This window comes from Caretta caretta, chromosome 8 (assembly GCF_965140235.1).
Source record: "Caretta caretta isolate rCarCar2 chromosome 8, rCarCar1.hap1, whole genome shotgun sequence".
In the NCBI taxonomy this organism is placed as follows: domain Eukaryota; kingdom Metazoa; phylum Chordata; order Testudines; family Cheloniidae; genus Caretta; species Caretta caretta.
In genome coordinates this window covers 61,812,119-61,833,329 of record NC_134213.1, presented here as the reverse complement: position 1 = coordinate 61,833,329, position 21,211 = coordinate 61,812,119, and the positions used below count along the sequence as shown (strand labels likewise).

The 21,211-nt window shown below is 44.9% G+C and overlaps 1 protein-coding gene and 1 long non-coding RNA gene across 2 annotated transcripts in view; both read right to left on the bottom strand.

The window, feature by feature from the left end:
- The window catches only part of CDC73 (cell division cycle 73), a 174,339-nt gene extending 167,138 nt beyond the window's left edge, over positions 1-7,201 (bottom strand). The window contains exon 1 of the mRNA XM_048860401.2: positions 6,999-7,201. Coding sequence (XP_048716358.2) covers positions 6,999-7,129 — 131 coding nt within the window. The 5' untranslated portion in view covers positions 7,130-7,201. The remainder of the gene's footprint in view (positions 1-6,998) is intronic.
- A 10,507-nt stretch (positions 7,202-17,708) lies between these two features.
- Positions 17,709-21,211, bottom strand: part of LOC125641069 (uncharacterized) — a 6,665-nt gene continuing 3,162 nt past the window's right edge. Inside the window, exon 3 of the long non-coding RNA XR_007357983.2 lies at positions 17,709-20,474. This is a non-coding gene — a long non-coding RNA (uncharacterized LOC125641069). The remainder of the gene's footprint in view (positions 20,475-21,211) is intronic.

The following is a 21,211-nucleotide window of genomic DNA, read 5'->3' as shown; positions in this document are numbered from 1 at the left end:
CTGGTGGGGAAGGGGGGGGGGTACAGCTTCAAATTGGTTAGACACATACTAGCCAAGAACTGGTTTTAAAGCTAGTTCCCACAAAGCCAGGTTTTGGGATCGGTACCCTGGTAGAAATCCCAGCAATCAGCCATCCCCAGGAGCTGATGATGTTGAGAGGGAGGGGGTGGACCCAAGTCACTGCCCCAGCAGCTTACTGATGGGGCCCCTCACACTTATTTTCATCTTTTTTTTTTTTTAAACCATTAGGTAGTAGATGTCTAGAAAATGTCTTGAATGGAGGAAGAGCTTTCATTACTACCAGGGCTCAACATCCCCCAGAAGTGAGGTCTTCCACAACAAATACCTGCTTTGTGCAGTAGTGCTAGCACTTTTTTTTGTTTTAATCATTTTAGATTGTCCCATTGTTTCTTTGAGCTACCGTTTATTCCTATGTGATCAGGCATAATAGGCATTTTAGTGTGAGTTTGAAACTGATCAATAAAAAAAACAGAAAAAACTGCTAGACCTCTATTACTACTCTGGCTGAGGATGTGGTGTTACAAGACCACATTCTGACTTGCTGATTAGGCTATTTCGATGATCTAATAGCCATCACCACTCGCAACAGTGCACTTCCGGTACTTCACTGGTTACCCCCAAGAAAAAATTCCTACTCCCATTATGGGTGATGGGAAAGTTAATACAGAGCAAGGACACTAAGATAAGTCACATTAGCAGGCGGAAGGAGAAAAGAGATAGGTAGGATGAGTGAGGAAAACCAGTCTGAACAGCACTTAGATGGAAGGGCAAAAAAAAAAATGTCATTCAAGCAGCAGTTCTTAGTCCTTTTAGACACTTCAGACTCACTTTGTAGCCCAAAAGCCAAATGGCAGCTTGGTCAATAAGCAAAGTATATAAATTAAAAATGAGCTGGAAGCGGCTGTTGGGTCATAAGCTACTGCTGACAGGGCAAGCAAGTCAAAACAACACAGGGACCTTGAAAGAAAAAAAATATTAGATTGTATAATTTTCCACACTGTTATCACTTATCCTTTTTATAGGCACAACTTCTCGTAGTAGAAGGATGTTATATAAACCCCACAATGTTTTTTTTTTTTCAAAACATTTTCTTAAATGAACAGAAATTAGCCACCCCAGGGTATGTGTTACTAGATTAACAGTGCACTTCTTGGGCAGTTGAAGGCATTTGGACCCAGGTCTTACAATGCATCTAGGTGGTTTAACAGTCTACGACCACCTCAATAAACCATGCCAGGGTATGCAACTGAATACATGCCAAGACTTTGCCTAAAAACGATAGTTAAATTTTAATTCCTTTGAAAGTCCATTCCTCTCCTTGTTTACATGTCAAGACCTAAACTGAGGGTAGCTTGCTGCAGTTGATATCAAAAACACCCAACGCAGCACAAGGACCAATCCATCTTCTACTTTTGGTGTTAGTAATACCATCAAGTGTTTCAAAAGAAATAAAAAGTCCTGAATTTAGGCCTGTACAAACACAGTATTTTTCATTCACCTTGCGCATCTCTCCACTTACATGCAATTCCAGATTAACAATTTCATGCCATATTAGTAAAAGAAAGCATTTGCATTAAGCAAGAGCAAAAGGGTTTTTTTTTTTTTTGTTGTTTTTTCTTAAACCAAACACTTGTATTTCCAGTTCATCCATTTACCCTCAATCTGTAGATGCTAAGAGTTCATTAATCCACCGGACTACTTCCTATTCTCTTTCACACTGGAAGATGTGAAAGATATTGATTTTTATTGGAGTGCTTAGTATAAAAATGTATCCCTCATGCACAAAAAAAGTAGTAACATGGACATCCTGTTACTTGAAGAGAAGGATCTATCTTCAGAAACACACACGTGCAAATTACACTGTCTATTACAAATTACAGCAACAGTGAACTAGCTGTTCACTATTCACTAACCTCAACTATAGAGATTGCCCCTTCTGCGGGCTAAGTAGACTGCACAAAGGTCTTTCTCTGGATCTACTTGTCTGCCCCCTTGGCTCAGCCTTGGCTCTGTAGTTGCCTTTCAGGAACAACAAATACCAACTAGCAGATCAGAGGCCAAGAAACAACTTCACACACACACACACACACACACACACAGAGTTTACTAACCATGTGAGTGTAATCTACTTAGCAGTGAAAGAATAGTAAAAGCAATTTTAAAAGTGTCCCGTGTCCACGGAGAAAAAACACCACAATTGGCTTTAGAAGACAGCTAAAGAAAGGATTTTAGAGCAAATGTAATCCTTTGGAAAAGTGCTGAATTACTGGAAGTGAAAGCTCTATTTATTCACAGAATACATACAGTAGCAATAGAAGCTTCCCCATATTATCTTGATAATGAACCTAAACTTAATTTTAAGGCTCACAGAATAGTTTTGTCTCCATGACTATGCAGTTTTTGACCCCTCTGTCCAGAGTGCAAGGAGGGCAATTAAGTGAGGGCAAACACCTACTACATATTGAACTGAAACCACACACCCTTTGCACAGTCAGGCATTAAGAACTATGAACGGGGACTGGATTCTCTCCAGTAACCTAAACGTAAAGAGGTCTGAATCCTATTACTAATGTTCTAGTCCAAGTGGATCCCATTCACCTACAAGAATTGAACAGTTATATGAATAATTATTTAGTCTAAACAAAGATTTGAAAAATTTACTGGACTCCTTCCACCAAGGCTGATATAAAATATAGGGAAAGAACACCCACCAAGAAGGTCCAGAAGTAACATCAAATCCTCACACTGCTAAGAAAAAAGAAACAGATTCTCCCCATGGGGCTATCCTTGGACCCTGCTCAAAGCACCTTCTTTTGGATCAGCCTCCCCTCCTGTCTCCCAAAAGACCTTTTTTCAGACAACCAAAAACTCTTGGTTCTCCCTTCCACACACCCAGAGCATCTCGTCCACAACTCTTCTTCCCTCAGCCCCACAACTACAGCGAGGAATAGAACTTTACTATTACTTGCCTCAATCTGTTTTGGATCCTCCTCCCCTGTGAACAGTTCTTGTGCCTGCCTTAGACACTACTTGAAGCTTTCCTAAGCAGCAGCAGTTACACTGAAAATATAGCTTACCAGCATAGTGGGGGATTGTAGATGTGATGTATCTTGATTTTAATAAGGCTTTTGACAGTCCCACATACTCATAAGCCAACTATGGAAATGTATTACATTTGAAATTACTATAAAGTGGGTGTGAAATTGGTTGACAGATCATACTCAGCGAGTAATTATCAAGAGGTTGATGTGAAACTGGACAGGCTGCATGCAGTGGGGTTCAGGAAACATCCGTCTTGGGTCTGGTGCTATTCAATAATTTCATAAATGACTTGGATAATGGGGTAGAGAGTACGCTTATAAAAAACTGCGGATGACACCAGCTTGAGAGGGTTGCAAGCATTTTGGAAGACAGGATTAGAATTCAAAACTACCTTGACAAATTGGAGAATTGGTCTGAATTCAACCAGATGAAATTCAATAAAGACAAGTGCAATATACTACACTTAGGAGGGAAAAAAAATAAATGTACAATTATAAAATGACTGGTTAGGCAGTTGTACTTCTGAAAAGGGTTAAAATGGATCACAAATTGAACATGAGTCAAAAACATGATGCAGTTGTGAAAAAAGCTAATATCACTATGAGGTATATTAACAGGAATATTGTATGTAAGAAAAGGGAAGTAATTGTCCTGCTCTGCTCGGCGCTGGTGAGGCCTCACCTGGAATACTTTGTCCAGTTTTGGGTGCCACACTTTAAGATGTGGACAAATTGGAGAGAGTCCAGAGAAGAGATACAAAAATGATACAAGGTTAAAAAACTGGATATGTTTAATCTAGAGGGAAAAAAAAGATATCAGGTCCCGCCTCAAAGTCTTCAAATATGTTAAGGTCTGTTACGAAGAGGACGGTGATCAATTGTTCTCCATGTCCACTGAAGGTAGGACAAGAAGTAATGGGCCTAATCTTCAGCAAAGGAAATTTAGGTTAGATATTAGGATAAACCTTGTAACTATAAGGATAGTTAAAAACTGGGTGAGGCTTCTAAGGGAGGTTGCAGAATCCCCATCACTGAAGGCTTCTGCAAACAGGTTGGACAAACACCTGTCAGGGATGGTCTAGGTTTACCTGGTCCTGCCTCAGAGCAGAGAACAGGACTAGATGACCTCTCAAGGTCCCTTCCAGCCCTACATTTCTATGATGTTAGCTTTTCTGCTCTCCAACATAGTTCTGAATAACAGTCATGAAAATGACCAGAGTCTTGTTAAATTTTACTGGTTGCTATTCTGGAAAACTCTGAGCAGGAGACACCCCAAAGTTGTCTCTATGCTGGCTCAAGAAAACAGCACTAAAAAAAATTACTATTTGGAAAGATATCTAAAGCAACCACTCCCCTCCCTTCAATTAGGAATTATCCATTTGGGCAGAATTTATGTGAGGAGAGAAGGGGAAGGAAGTGCATATACAACTCAAGTAGATTTTTGAACACCCCGAAAGAAGGGTAATAAAGTCATACACTTCAGCTTAAAAACTGACTAGTGGAAAGGGTCAGAAACAAATCCCTAACTCTAACCCCATATTAACAGGAAAGAACAACTGGCTAGCTGCTGTGCTTTGGAGGCTAGGATTAAAATTCAAAATGATCTGGACAAACTGGAGAAATGGTCTGAAGTAAACAGGATGAAATTCAATAAGGACAAATGCAAAGTACTCCACTTAGGAAGGAACAATCAGCTACACACATACAAAATGGGAAATGACTGCCTAGGAAGGAATACTGTGGAAAGGGATCTGGGGGTCATTGTGGACCACAAGCTAAAATATGAGTCTACAGTGTAACGCTGTGGCCAAAAAAAAAAAAACTAAACATGATTCTGGGATGTTTTAACAGGAGTGTTGTAAGCAAGACACAAGAAATAATTCTTCCGCTCTACTCCACGCTGATTAGGGCTCAGGAGACTGGAGCATTGTGTCCAGTTCAGGATGTCACATTTCAGGAAGGATGTAGACAAATTATAGAAAGTCCAGAGAAGAGCAACAAAAATGATTAAAGGTCTAGAGAACATGACCTATGAGGGAAGACTGAAAAAATTGGGTTGGATTAGTCTGGAAAAGAGAAGACAGAGGGGACATAACAGTTTTCAAGTATGTAAAAGGTTGTTACAAGGAGGAGGAGGAAAAATTGTTCTTCTTAACCTCTGAGGATAGGACAAGAAGCAATGGGCTTAAATTGCAGCAAGGGAGGTTTAGGCTGGACATTAGGAAAAACTTCCTGTCAGGGTGGTTAAGCACTGGAATAAATCACCTAGGGAGGCTGTGGAATCTCCATCATTGAAGATTTTTAAGAGCACATTAGATTAACACCTGTCAGGAATGGTCTAGATAATTAGTCCTGCCATGAGTACAGGGGACTGGACTAGATGATCTCTCAAGTCCCTTCCACTTCTATGATTCTATGATTGTGGTGGTTATTTTTGACTTCTTCTGAAAGTTAGGGCCACCATTATAAATAGAATACTGGACCACAAGTCTGATCCAGTTAACAAATCTAATGTTCTTACCCTAATTCAGAAAATCTTTAATAATGCCCCAGACTTCAGATGACCAGCTGAAAGATCCTTGACTGTGTTGTTGCCTCCCCTTTCCCTGCCTATGGAGCTTCTTTGGGAAAATTATTTTCCCTTTGATCTCCAGCTTTCTCAGCACCATTGTTTTTGGAGAAATGGAATGTTTTACTACAATTTAATGACAATTAATAAAGTCCAACTAAAAATCACAGATTCCAGGCACTCATTTTCAAGGAGTACAGGAAGAAAGAGGAAAAAGCAACCCCTTAGCTTTTAGACAATACAATTACTGGGCTAGAAAATATATACAGTACAAAGAATAACATTTTTAAAGTTCACTTTAAAAAATAAAGACACCCTCTTTCTATCTGAGGAGGTATTCACATTGTGAATGTACTTGTTTACAATATGTTGTCTCCCAGAAAAATTGGGAGACAAACTATACTTGTATTACAGCATAGAGTGGGCCCCACTAAGGATAGGCCTGTGTGGCCCCACAGAAACTCCTGCAAAGTTCACAGGCATTCAGATCAGGAATTTCTATCTAGACCCAACTATACTCCCTACAAAAGGAGAGTCTAGAAACACAGCCTCATGAAAGGGTAATTAACAAAGTGAGCAAACAATAGAGAAAACTTTAGTACCTCCTACTGAAAGGAAGTGACAAGTATCCTAGAAGCTGTTTTACTACTAATTGCCTAGCTAAGTCAGAAAAAACAACTCTCAGGCCAACCACCCCTGCTCAACTATAACGTCCCCTTCTTTAGAGCAGAAGTCTAAAACCCCAACACCTGAAATGGACATAACCCTCTTGCCAGCTTCCGCGGCAGGAAAGTAATCATAGTCTTTCCTTTGAGGGACTGAATCTGCTCTCTCCAGCTGGCTGAATCTGAGAGCTGGGGAAAGCCAGGCTCCTCCCAAAACGAAGAAAAGAGACTTCGCTGTTTGACTTGACATCAAGGCTCCCAGGGTAACAGAAAAGCAACAGGCGCGATCCTCCCCACCAACTAGGTAGGACACACCGCGTACAGCCCACCCTCGGCTCCCGCTGGCCCCTCATCCGCGCTCTTCCAGCCGGGACGCGCTCCCCTTTGGACGCTGCAGCAGGAAACAAGGGGCCACGTCCAGCCCCGGCCACCCGGGAGCCTCCCAAGAAGCAACAAACAAACAAACAACGGCCGGTCCCGGGAGAGGAACCGGGCTCCCAGCACATGGCAAAGCCCGCAGTGGAGACGGGACCCCCGAGGACCCCGGAGGGGGGAGGGGCCGGGATCCCGGGGTCCCCCCCCACGCACGCACCAGCTCCCCCACCCCGCCTCCCCGCTCAGCGGTAGCAACTTCGGGGCAGTTTCTACCCCCTGCCCGCATGCGGGGGGGGGGGCGGGGGCTGCAGCGGCCGCGCGACTCACCCCCAGATGACATAGTTGGTCTTGACGTTCTTGGGCCAGGAGAACTCGCCGAAGATCACTTCGTCCCCCTTCACCACGATCTCCTTCTTCTGCGTGTTGTACTGCCGCAGCACGCTCAGCACGTCCGCCATCTTCGCGCCGGGCCGCCGCCGCCGCCGCTCCGCCCGGCCCGGCCCGCTCGGCCCCCACCGCCAGCCGCGTGAGGACCCCGCCGCCAGCCGCTAGGGCCCCGCCGGGCTGCCCGTGCCGAACGCCTGCGCGCTGCCGCCTGGGGGAGCCGCCCACACCGCCTGCCTCACCTATGTGCCCCTCGCCGCCTCTGCCTCATCTCCGTGCTTCTGCCCCTCCCTCGCCCCCAGTCCGCCTGGCTAAGCTGGCCCTACACGTCCGGCTTTGGCCGGGACAGTCCCCCTTTTTAAGCCCTGTCCCGGCTGTCCTGACTTTTTTGGCCAAACTGAGCCCTTGTCCCGTCTTCTCTTACCAGGTGCAAGTTGCTCTGACCAGTGGGAAGAGCAAATGGCACGTGTCCAGTTTTGTCAAAATAATGGGTTGGTTGCGCCCCTTTACGGGGGGTCACAGAGGGATGGGGGGGGGGGGGCTGCGGGGCTCGGGCTGTCAGCCCTGGTTGGGGCTCAGGCGGCCTGGTGCTCGGGCAGTCAGTCCCACCCCAGTCCTGGGCAGCGCAAGGCTCGGGCCGTCAGCCCGGAGCAGGGCTTGGGTGGTCAACCCCAGTCCTGGGTAGTGCAGGGCTCAGGTGAGCAGCAACACCAGGTGGCTTGGGCCGGGTCGGGGGCTCAGGCAAGCAGTCATGGCAGGCAGCTCAGGCCTGTCCCACGTGGTGTCCCTATTTTACTTTGGTAAATATGGTCACCCTACCCCTGTCCCTAACCCCCAAGGCCGAGTGCTGCCCTCCCTCTGCCCCTTCCCCTCCCTGCTGCCTTTTATCCTCGGTATTGCCAACCCCAAATGTTCAAAGATCATGAGTCACACTCACAAAAAATCCTGAGCATGGCTTTAAAATCACAAGATTTTGTAAAAAATAATAGATTTTTATTTGCCTTCAACGTTTGGAGCCTTTAGGGTGCATTGTGGTCACTTTTGAAGCTTTCTCCACAGTCACAAGGGCTAGAAACTTACTTTTTCTTTAAGAATGAAAGCTGGAAACATCACATATCTACTTGACTCCAGGAGCTGGGGTTTGAAGGAGAACAGTAATTATCACAAGACTCATGACAAAATCATGAGAGATGGCAACACTGCACTCAGCCCCACAGGCCTGCGTAGGGTTACCACCTTTCAAATGTAAAAAAAATGGTACTCCACCACCACCACAAGGCAATGCTGCCACAGCCCTAACCCCAAGGCAACTCCGCAACCCATCCCCCTTCAAAAGCCACTTATGCAGAGAGATAACACATATAGATAAGATTGATAATATCATTAATAACAAACAGATATTTGTTTTATCAGCACATTTTGCCAGCCAGCTTTTGTAGTCTGTTTCATTTAGCCAGTTCTCTGAATGTGCAGTTTCTGATGCAAGCTTTTATTTTCGGAGGTGCAGTAGAATCACATGCACCATCACCCTGATCTTCCATTATTTAATATGCCTTGCATGTCTTCTCACTCTCACCTTCTCACATGACTAAAACTGTCTTTCACACACATGAGCAGTGCGCTTGTGTGTTGGTGGGCAGACAGCTGCTGTATTTTCAACAGTTTTGATCGATTATTGCTTAAACTGCAGAAGTGGGAACACTGCACATCTTTAGCTGGACACAGAAACTTTTAACATTAGATATCCCAGTGTTCTGTGATAATAATGCAAATCTTTAGATCCACATAAATAAACTGGCAGATTAAATTGTTTTTCTGGCAACTGGCAAATCCACTAAAAAATGGCAAGGCTGGTCAAATACCAGCCAGGTGGTAATCCTTGTCCTGCAGGAGGGGGGCAGCCATTCCCTGCAACCTGGGAGCCAGTCTTGGGTTTACACAAGGTTGCTCTTAGTCTGTCCAGCCAGGCACCAGCCAGCACCAAGCTGTAAGCCCAGCTGCCGCCTGGGGAGCGCATTAATCTTGTGTTATAGAAGAGCTGTACATGTAGAGAGAGACCGGTGGAACGTGGTCCCTTTTATTGGACCGACTTTTGTTGCGGAGAGAGACAAGCTTTTCAGGCCTGGTGTATTTGATCGCCTGCCCTTGAGTTCCCAACAAGTTAATAATACAGGCCTTGGTGTCATCAATGGTGGGCCCGGGGCTCACGGAATTACAGCAACTAGCATGGACTTTTAAGATTCTAAGGCCCCTTTTCTGAACCTCTAATAGGCCCTTATAAAGTATCTGTTGTGAGGGTATATCCTGAGAGCATACATGCACATAGGGTTGTCAACTTTGTTATATTTAAAAACAGAACACTCCAGCAGGAGTGCCTGAACCTCCCCTTCCTCACCCCTTCCCCCTGAGGACCTGTCCCTGCCCCATCCCTTCCGCCCAGGCCTCACTCCTGCCCCGTCTCTTCCCCTGAGGTCCTGCTCCTGCCCTGTGCCTTTCCCCTGAGGCCCCCCCCATCCTCTTTCCCCTTCCTTCTGTCGCTCACTGCTTTTTCCGCTCTCCCCCCTTCCCTGCATGGGTCGGGAGGGACTCGCCTGCCAAACTGAGGCTGGGAGCTGCAGCAACCCGATGCGGATAGGTGGTGGCCCTGGCTGAGTAGAGGCTGGCGCGGGTGATGACTCAGCGTGTCTCTGCCTCCCCTGCCCACAGCAGCTGGACTTTGAGTGTCCAGTCAATAGAGCTGACTGGACACTGTCAGGTCCCCTTTTGACCAGACTTTCTGGTCAAAAACAGGATACCTGGCCACCATATGATGCACACCACGCACCCCCTAACTCATGCATCTGGTGTACATTGTATCCCTGCTTGTATTGCTTAGGACCAGGGCCTTGTCTGGTGTATTGCAAACGTCCCTAGGTGCACACCACAGTCATGAGGTAACTGTGTTCTACCAGTACAGGACTACAAATCATGAACTGCAGCTCCAGAAATACAGGCCTGAACCCAGAAAGCTGAATGAACTAATTAGAGGCCATATCTACACTACAGGAGCTACAGCAGCAGAGCTACAATGCTGTAGCTATGCGGCATGTAGCACCATACTGTAGACATACACTACAGCAGCATCAAGAGTTTTCCATTGTTGTAGTAACTCCATCTCCCCGAGTGATGCTGACAGAAGCATTCTTCCACTGAGCTAGCCAGCCTACATCTGGGGATTGATTAGGCTGCCATAGCTGCAGCACTCAGAGGTGTGGATTTTTCCCACCCAAGTACCACGGCTAGGTCAACCTAAATTTTGAGTATAGACCAGGCTTCACTCCAGTAAAGGGAAGTAATTGTCTGTCTACACTACGAAATTAGTCAATTTTATAGAAGTCGATTTTTATAAATCAATTTTATACAGTCGATTGCATATGTCCACACTAAGCCCATTAAGTTGGCTGAGTGCGTCCTCACTACCATGGCTAGCATCGACTTACAGAACGGTGCACTGTGGGTAGCTATCCCTCAGTTCCCGCAGTCTCCGCCGCCCATTGGAATTCTGGGTTAAGTTCCCAATGCCTGATGGGGCAAAAACATTGTCACGGGTGATTTTAGGTACATGTCGTCAGTCGCCCCTCCCTCCGTGAAAGCAATGGCAGACAATTGTTTCACTCCTTTTTTCCCGCAGAAGCCATACCACTGCAAGCATGCAGCCCGCTCAGCTCAGCTCACCGACACCGCCACTATTGTGTTCTGGGTGCTGCTGGCAACAGACTGCTAAGTGTCATCATACACCACTTCCGGTGCAACTCTGCTGCTATTATCTCAATAGCGAATTTCTCCATGTTGTCTGTCGTGGGCTCCCGGGTATGTGTGTTCTTCCTCGGGAAATATGTGTGGTGCTAACTGTTGTCCTCCACTGCTTCCGCTGCAACTCTGCTCTCCTGCGCTCATGAAGCCACCTCTCAAGTCCTCTCGTCGTTCCCTATAAATATCTATTCTTGTGGCATCTGTCGTCAGTCACCACTTCCACTGCAACTCTGCTGTCCTGCAGACGCCATACCACGGCAAGCATGAAGCCCACTCAGATCACCACGGCAGTTATGAGCATTGTAAATACCTCGCGCATTATCCTGCAGTATGTGCAGAACCAGAACCTACAAAAGCAGGTGAGGAGGCAACAGCAGCACGGTGACGAGAGTGATGAGGACATGGACACAGACTTCTCTCAAAGCACGGGCCCTGGCAATTTGGACATCCTGGTGGCAATGGAGCAGGCTCATGCCCTGGAATGCCGATTCTGGGCCCAGGAAACAAGCACAGATTGGTGGGACCGCATAGTGTTGCAGGTCTGGGATGATTCCCAGTGGCTGCAAAACTTTTGCATGCATTAAGGGCACTTTCATGGAACTTTGTGACTTGCTTTCCCCTGCCCTGAAGCACAAGAATACCAAGATGAGAGCAGCCCTCACAGTTCACAAGCGAATGACATTAGCCTTCTGGAAGCTTGCAATGCCAGACAGCTACCAGTCAGTCAGGAATCAATTTGGAGTGGGCAAATCTACTGTGGGGGCTGCTGTGATCCAAGTAGCCAACACAATCTCTGAGCTGCTGTTATCAAGTGTAGTGACTCTGAGAAATGTGCAGGTCATAGTGGCTGGCTTTGCTGCAATGGGATTCCCTAACTGTGGTGGGGCGATAGACGGAATGCATATCTCTATCCTGGGACCGGACCACCTTGGCAGCCAGTACATAAACCGCAAGGGGTACTTTTCAATGGTGCTGCAAGCACTGGTGGATCAGAAGGGATGTTTCACTGACATCAACATGGGATGGCCGGGAAAGGTACATGACACTCACATCTTCAGGAACTCCGGTCTGTTTGAACAGCTGCAGGAAGGGATTTACTTCCCAGACCAGAAAATAACTGTTGGGGATGTTGAAATGCCTATAGTTATCCTTGGGGACCCAGCCTACCCCTTAATGCCATGGCTCTTGAAGCCATACACAGGCACCCTGGGCAGTAGCAAGGAGCTGTTCAACTATAGGCTGAGCAAGTGCAGAATGCTGGTAGAATGTGCATTTGGACATTGAAAAGCATGCTGGCGCAGTTTACTGACTCAGTTCGAGCTCAGCAAAACCAATGTTCCCATTGTTACTGCTGCTTGCTGTGTGCTCCACAATCTCTGTGAGAGTAAGGGGGAGATGTTTATGGCAGGGTGGGAGGTTGAGGAAGTTCGCCTGGCTGCTGGTTACGTGCAGCAGACACCAGGGTGATTAGAAGAGCACAACAGGGCACGCTGCGCATCAGAGAAGCTTTCAAAACCAGTTTCATAACTGGCCAGGCTATGGTGTGACAGTTCTGTTTGTTTCTCCTTGATGAAAACCCACCCCCTTGGTTCACTCTACTTCCCTGAAAGCCAACCACCCTCCCCACTTCAATCACTGTTTGCAGAGGCAATAAAGTCATTGTTGTTTCAAAATCATGCATTCTTTATTAATTCATCACACAAATAGGGGGATAATTGCCAAGATAGCCCAGGAGGGATGGGAGAGGAGGGAAGCACCAGTTGGGGTGGTGGATGAGGGGAGGAGAGAAGGACAAGGCCACACTGCACTTCAAAACTTATTGAATGCCAGCCTTCTGTTGCTTAGGCAGTCCTCTGGGTTGGAGTGGTTGGGTGCCCAGAGCGCCCCCTCACCCACCGTGTTCTTGGGCATCTGGGTGTAGAGGCTATGGAACTTGGGGAGGAGGGCGGGCGGTTACACAGGGGCTGCAGTGGCAGTCTGTGCTCCTGCTGCCTTTCCTGCAGCTCCACCAGAGCTCGAGCATGTCAGTTTGATCCCCCAGGAGCCTCAGCATTGCATCCTGCCTCCTCTCATCGCACTGCCACCACCTCTCATCTTGCTCCCACCACCTCTCATCTCACTTGTCCCTCCTGTCCTCGCGTTCATTCTCTGCTTTCCTGGACTCTGACATTGTTTGCCTCCATGCATTCTGCTGAGCTCTTTCTGTGCGGGAGGACTGCATGAGCTCAGAGACCATTTAATCGCAAGTGCATTTTTTTCGCCTTCTTATCTGCGCTAGCCTCTGGGACGGAGATGATGAGGGAGTGTTGAAAGATTTGCAGCTGCAGAAGGAAAAAAAGGGAGAGTAGTATTTAAAAAGACACATTTTAGAGAACAATGGGTATACTCTTTCACAGTGAACCAAGCTGTTAACATTACATAGCACATATGCTTTCAGTACAAGGTTGCATTTTGCCTCTTATATTGAGGGTCTGCTGGTTTGGTGGGAGAGATCACACACGCAGGGCCGGGCAACAGAATTCGGCTTGCAGGCAGCCATGGTAAGCCACAGTCCTTTGGTTTCTTCAACCTTCATAACATGTGGGAATGGTTTCAAACAGCAGCTCCCCCCTTTCCCATACCAAGCACCCGTTGGGTTGGCCATTTAAAAGGAGGGGCTATGGTTTTCGGGTTAACGTGCAACACAAACCCAACTAAACCACACCCAATTCTCTGGGATGATCACTCTCCTGAGGATAACACAGAGAGATAAAGAACGGATGTTGCTTGAATGCCACCAAACACTGGGACCATACGCTGCCATGCTTTGTTATGCAATGATTCCAGACTACGTGCTACTGGCCTGGCATGGTAAAGTGTCCTACCATGGAGGACGGAATAAGGCTGCCCTCCCCAGAAACCTTTTGCAAAGGCTCTGGGCATACCTCCAGGAGAGCTTCATGGAGATGACCCTGGAGGATTTCCACTCCATCCCCAGACACGTTAACAGACTTTTCCAGTAACTGTACTGGCCGTGAATGCATCCCAAGTCTTCAGGGCAAATTAATCATTAATCACGCTTGCTTTTAAACCATGTATTATATTTACAAAGGTACACTCACCAGAGGTGCCTTCTCTGGCTTCATGGTCTGGGAGCCCACCTTGGGAGAGTTGGAAGGGTATTGGCTCCAGGGTGATAAACAGTTCCTGGCTGTCGGGAAGAACGGTTTCTCCGCTTGCCTGCTGTGCACTATCCTCCTCCTCCTCATCCCCAAAATCCTCATCCCTGTTGCATGAGACTCCCCCCTTGCAGGTGTCCATGGACAGGGGTGGGGTAGTGGTAGGACCCCCCCACCCCCCCAGAATTGCATGCAACTCATCATAGAAGCGGTGTGTCTGGGGCTCTGACCCAGAGTGGCCATTTGCCTCTTTGGTAGGCTTGCCTGAGCTCCTTAATTTTTACGCAACACTGCTGTGGGTCTCTGTTGGAGCCTCTGTCCATCATGCCCTTGGTGATTTTTGCAAATCTTTTGCTTTTCGTCTTTTGGAACGGAGTTCTGATAGCATGGATTCATGTCCCCATACAGCGATCAGATCCAGTACCTCCTGTTCGGTCCATGCTGGAGCTCTTTTGCGATTCTGGGACTGCATGGTCACCTGTGCTGATGAGCTCGCCGCACTGGCCAAACAGGAAATGAAATTCAAAAGTTCCCAGGGCTTTTCCTGTGTACCTGGCTAGTGCATCTGAGTTGAAAGTGCTGTCCAGAGCAGTCACAATGGAGCACTCTGGGATAGCTCCCGGAGGCCAGTACCGTCGAATTGCGTCCACACTACCCCAACTTCGACCCGGTGATGTTGATTTCAGCGCTAATCCCCTCGTCAGGGAGGAGTACAGAAATTGATTTTGAGAGCCCTTTAATGGCTTTGTCGTGTGGACGGGTGCAGGGTTAAATCTATCTAACGCTGCTAAATTGGACCTAAACTCGCAGTGTAGACCACGGCTCAGCTAGCAAATTACTGGTCAATCACTATGAGGAATTGACATTCTATCCCGTAGAGGGCAGTAGTGCACATGCTCAAGCCACTATATAGAAAGTATCACATAGTTCACAAATATGGTTACATAAATTTGGATTGGGTCATGTCTCACTGGGTTGATAATCTGGTACATTTTCTACAACCTACCATCTCATAGTCGATTGTGCAAACCATTATCCAACTTCAGAAAAATAAGCTTTCATTTTAAATAAATTAGTGGCCTGATTTTCAAAGCACCAGTGTCTCCCATTTAAGTTTATGGAAGCTATGGGTGTCCAAAATTATCTAGACTTTATAGTTGAGAAGACATCCTTCAAAATGTGAACCAATGTCTACATGAGTCTTTAGTGCTACAGAGAGCACCAAACAATCTCTGAGGCCTTGTCTACACTACAGGGGAAATTCAATCTAAGCTATGCAATTTGAATTATGTTAATAGCATAACTCAAATCGGCATAGCTTAGATCTACTTACTGCAGGGTCCACACCACGTGATGTCAACGGGAGACGCTCTCCCGTCGACTCCAACTACTCTTCTCAATCTGGTGGAATACAGGAGTCGAGGGGAGAGTGATCTGCAGTCGATTTAGCGGGTCTTCACTAGACCCGCTAAATTGACTCCCGATGCATCGATTGCCGCACGTCAATCCCCCGGTAAGTATAGACAAGCCCTGAGAGATGTGAACTGCCCCATGCATAATGACTGTGTAATATTACTGTGCATCACCAAATGGCATCATTACAGATAGTTTTACAAATTCTGTTAAACTACGAAGGACTGTATAATATTCTGAAGAAATGCTGATTGTTAACTATGGTGTAGTTCTTTTTATTGGGAGCTGTTCATGTTAGACAAGATTTTCAAAAGTGACCAATAATTTTGGGTATATCAATGGAGACACTCCAGAAAGAGGCCCGATTTTCAGAGCATGGGGCCTGACAAAATTCTAAAAAAGTCAAAAGAAAAGGAGTACTAGTGGCACCTTAGAGACTAACCAATTTATTTGAGCATTCGATGAAGTGAGCTGTAGCTCATGAAAGCTTATGCTCAAATAAATTGGTTAGTCTCTAAGGTGCCATTAGTACTCCTTTTCTTTTTGCGAATACAGACTAACATGGCTGCTACTCTGAAACCTAAAAAAGTCAGGCCCCTTTAAGGTGTTTCAAGCTGGGCACTCAAAAACTGATTTTCTTAAAATCATTAGTTACTTTTTAAAATTTGGCCATTACCAATAAAGTGGGTTCTTTCTGACGTAGTCTATCTGACTGGAATCACCATGTGTAATAAGGACAGGTATTGCTGCTTAGACAATGGCAGCGTTCCAATAAATCCTTAGATTTTTGTAAGCAAGTATTACAAAATCCACACAAGCAAGCAAAACTGGATGTTGTCAAAACCTTATAAGAAACTTAATGGTAATTTAATGTCAATATTGCTCTTTCACTGCTGATCAAAGCACACACAAAAGATGGATGATCATATGCTGATTTACACCATCGATTGAGCAGCATCTCATTTATACATCACAAGTACATAGTTTGGGCTGTGAATAGAGCCTGGTGTAGCATACTTGCCATTAACTATATTGTCGTACTGCAACAACCTACAATTTTTTTAAAAAAAATTGTTGTTCACAATGACTGAACTATTAGTTTGCTAGTTATAGTGCTTAATGAGATGTCCCAGTGTTAGAACCACTTTGGGAGACAAGTACAAATGCTTTTGGAACCTCTACGTATTTCCAAGCACTGATCCTGGATTAGAGAGTGTGGTGTATTGACAACTGCATTAAAATTATGATCTGTCACTTTAAATGCTCAGGGCGGTTTCCTGGTCCTGCTTGCAGACGAAGGAGCTCTGTAAGGAAGTGTAGGATTTGGGCCAAGCAGACTCAATTTGAAGACCAGCAGCCTAGAAAGAAGAGTAAGATGAGATGAGTTGTGCCTCTCTGTCTTAAGGAACAACCTGCTTTCTCTGTGTGTGTGTTTGGGGGTTCTTATGTATTATTTTGAATTGTAACAAATAAAATGGTGTAATGTTGCAACTGTAGGGACCAGGCTGTGGGTAGTCTAAGGGTTAGAGTCAGGAGTCTGGAACCAGCGCTGGGGTCAGCGTCAGGTGCCAAGCCAAAGGTCAGAACCGAAGTCAGAGTCTGGAGTCAAGCCAAGAGTCAGGAGTCAAGCCTAGGGTCAGAGTCAGTGTTAGGGGTTCGGCATAAAAGTAGGGACCTGGAGCGAGGCAGGAAACAGGAACTGAGAACAGACGGGGGTCTGGAACAAGGAGGGCAGGAACAGGAAGGGAGGCAGGAAACAGAAGTCAGACAAGTAGGTAGGGCCTGTAGTAGTAGCCAGCCAGGAATTCATCTAGTTGCTCAGACAACTTCCTGTACTTCTTTCTGGCTTAAGTTGTGTGCCCAGCCAATTGGTGGGGCTGGACATCTCCCCCAGTGGATGAGATTCTTTGTGAACTAAAGCTTTGCTAGCCCCGGCTTCTCCAGCCATTTGGTGAGCTGCGGCGGCCACATTCTGAGCACTGCCTGGGGACTTGTGGGCCCATGTTCAAGGCTTACCATCCTCCACAACAACCTTCCAGCAAGAGTAGCTTATGCTTTTATCTAACTTGTGTATGTATGTCACAAATGTAACAGAGATCAGAAAATGTTTTGAGACCTGGATAGAAGGCGAAAAGTGGGACAAATTTGAGGCTTAGCAAGCTTCTTGGCACTGTCCCTTTAAAATTAAAGGTGGCATCAATAACAGTAAAACACATCACAACTAATGTAGTACAAAACAAAATGCTAACAAGTCAAATACCACAGCATCATTATAGTAGTGGGAGAAGAATTAATATTTATTTTCTCTTGGTATCTGAAAACAAACCATAATAACAACAGTAACAAAACTTCAAGCAAACATCACAATCACGCATTTACTGCCACTACTTTAAAAAAAAATCATGTTATCATGTTTCACTTGTTACATTGGGTTTGAATCTTGGGGACATTAAACAGTTGAAGTGGTAGCAGATCTCCTCTGGCACATTTATCTGTTTTCTCATGATCGCAGAGTACAGTTTCTTCCATTCAAGTCTATACACACTGGAAATCCTTTATGTTTTAGTGACACCTGAAAGTGAGATTCTGTCACCTCCTCAGGAATAATATAACACTGAATTGTTAGGCCTACAGGACAGTTCAACAGCTGACATTCAAATCCTGGATGCTTTGAGGGTCCTTAACATTTTTCAAGACCAGCAGGAACAAAATGAGAGACTCACAGAATTCATGTTCTTCAAAGTAGAACACCATGAGCATGGTGAGATGCAGAGAAACAGGCAATCTTTCACAGCATTTCCTGTTCTGAGATGCTAGAAATATTATCATTCATCTTATAACAAAAAACTATGCAACATTTAATATATATTACATATACATATCATGAATCACACATATTATATCATAATGTAACATATGAATGAATATACTATGATACAGTGTTTCTCAACCAGGGGTCCAGGGCCCGCTTGGGGGCTGCAAGCCATTTTCAGGGGGTCCGTCAAGCAGGGCTAGCATTAGACTTGCTGGGGCCCAGGGCAGAAAGATGAAGCCCCACCTCATGGGGCTGAAGCCCAGGGCCCCGAGCCCCACCACCCGGGGCTGACGCTGAAGCCTGGGCAACTGGCAATTGCCCTGACTGCTACCCCCTAACGCTGGCCCTGGCTTTTATATGCAGAAACACAGTTGTTGTGGCACAGGTGGGCCGTGGAGTTTTTATAGCATGTTGGGGGGGGCCTCAGGAAGAACACGGCTGAGAAACCCTGCTGCAATACACAGTAATATAATTAATTACATTATCTACCAAAATGCTATCAACTCTGAAGTACACTGCAGCAAAAGTTTAACTTGCATAATGCAACAGTGCACAACTATTTAGGAGGTGAAGAACTAACATTAAGGATAATTTTAGGTAGGCAGAATTTAATTGCCCAAATTGGAATTTGCTCATGTCACTGGAGCTAAAACCCCTTCTCTTGCAAAAAACTGCAATGGAGCTTTTAGTGTATGCAAATGGCCAGGACCTTAATTTTATGTCCCATCCAAAAGACAGTACTTTTTAAAACACAATGGCTTCAAACTGTTTGTTACATGCCATGCAGGCTCACACATAGATTTGCCAGTACAAAGTACACTTAGAATATACGTAGATCTGTATGGCACATCTTTAGTCTGTTTGTACAATCTTCCTTTATCCACTTTTCACAATCATCATAGTTCTGATGAATAAAAAAGTACTATATATACGCATTCATTATAAGCCGACCCCCCAAAATGGGTAGGTAAAAATGGCAAAAACTGTATGACCCTTTCATAAGCCGACCCTATATTTCAGGGGTCGGCAAACTTCGGCTCCCGGCCCACCAGGGTAAGCCACTGGCGGGCTGGGACGTTTACCTAACAAAATGTCCCGGCCCGCCAGCGGCTTACCCTGACAGGCCGGGAGCCAAAGTTTGCCGACCCCTGTTGTAGACCACTGATGATGGAACGTCAATTCTGGATTTGCTTCTTTACAAATGTTCTAAAATTTTATTTTTACTTAAATTGTATATTTGTTATGTTATAATTGAGATAAAAGAAGTATTAATATAAATAAAACATTGGATATCGATTATATAATTTTTCTCAGTTCATGTCCATGTAAATAAAGAACTTAAAACATGTGCTTCCGTAAAGTTCAATTTTCCTAGTACTAGCTGTTTACTTTTCTTAGTATTGTTCTACTACAGGACTATATTATAATTATTTTTATAGCGCGTACTTATATTGATCGTCAAATAATTTATTGATGTCAATATTGCAGCTGTTTAAAGTTGCAAAGGCTTTGTTTAGTGGACTAGATTGGCTTGAAATGAATGCTAAAAGAGCAGTGCTACAGATCTGCATGACATTTGACCCATGCATTTCACAAAATGCTTCACCTTACAAGCCAATCAGAAAAACACAATGAATGATAGTACTATGGCACTGGTGTCAGTCCATTACTCTGTAATTTGATCTCTTCATGTATTTCTACCAATGGTACTTGTAAGTTTCGAGCCAATCTGAAAATATAATGTGCAGAATCGATGGAATCTGTAATAAAATTTAAATAGCCTGTTATCGTGACAGACGTGCCAATCTACAGGGCTGCTTTGAAATAAACAAAGAACAATAATAATTTGACAGTGATAAAGCAGGTGACATTCCTATATAAAGTCCTACAAAATCTATAACTAAATTATTATTTTCTAAGATTTTCATACTAGTATTTAAAATGAACGATGAAATCAAAAGAAAATGGTCTGCTTATAATGCAGCTTTCAAACTTAAAGTTGTTGAATATGCAGAAGCAAACAATAATTGCACTGCTGCTCGTGAATTCTGTATCAATGAGAAGCAAATAAGAGAATGGCAAAAAAATAAAACAACACTAAAAGACATGCTAAGAAGCAAGAAAAAATGTCCAACGAGGTGCGCTTCATTTCCTGAGATGGAGAAAGATCTCAATGATTGGGTTGTTGAATGTCGACAAAATGGGTACGTCGTCACTAGAACTGGAATTCGTCTGTGTGCTCTGCAAATGTTGAAAGACAACAAATACAAGTCAGTAAAGCTGTCAATATTTGTCACATCAGCAGCTTGATGTACTCGCTTCAAGAACCGTCATGGTCTCTGTCTTTGTCAGCAAACAAAGATAGTGCAAAAGCTGCTGAGAGATTTGGAAGAAAAAAATCGAATCTTTCCAAAGGCTTATTATAGAACATTGAAAGTAATATGCATTTGAGCTGTCACAAATAGGAAATATGGATGAATCACCGATAACATTCTATCTCCTGAGCAACAGAACAGTAACTGGTGTTGGTGAAAAAACAAGTTTTAATTAAAACCACTGGCCATGAACAAATCAATTTTATGGTGGTTTTATTGTGTTTGGTAAATGGATCAAAGCTCCATCCTGTTGTTATTTTTAAAAGAAAAACCTTGCCTAAAAACATGGAATTTCCTGCTGGTGTCTTCGTACGTGCACACAAAAATGGATGAATGGATGAAAGTGGGATTGAATGGCTGGAAAAGTGTGGAATAAGAGACCAGGAACACTTTTCAAGAAACCTGCTATGCTCATTTGGGACATGTTCAGAGCACACAAGACAGATGAGGTGAAAAATGTGGCCAAAAAAATGAAAACTACTTTGGCTGCAATACCTGGAGGCTTAACTTCTGTTCTACAACCGCTTGATGTGTGCCTGAACAAACCCTTTAAAGACAGGCTACACAAAATGTGGTCTGAATGGATGTGGTTAGGCATGGTGA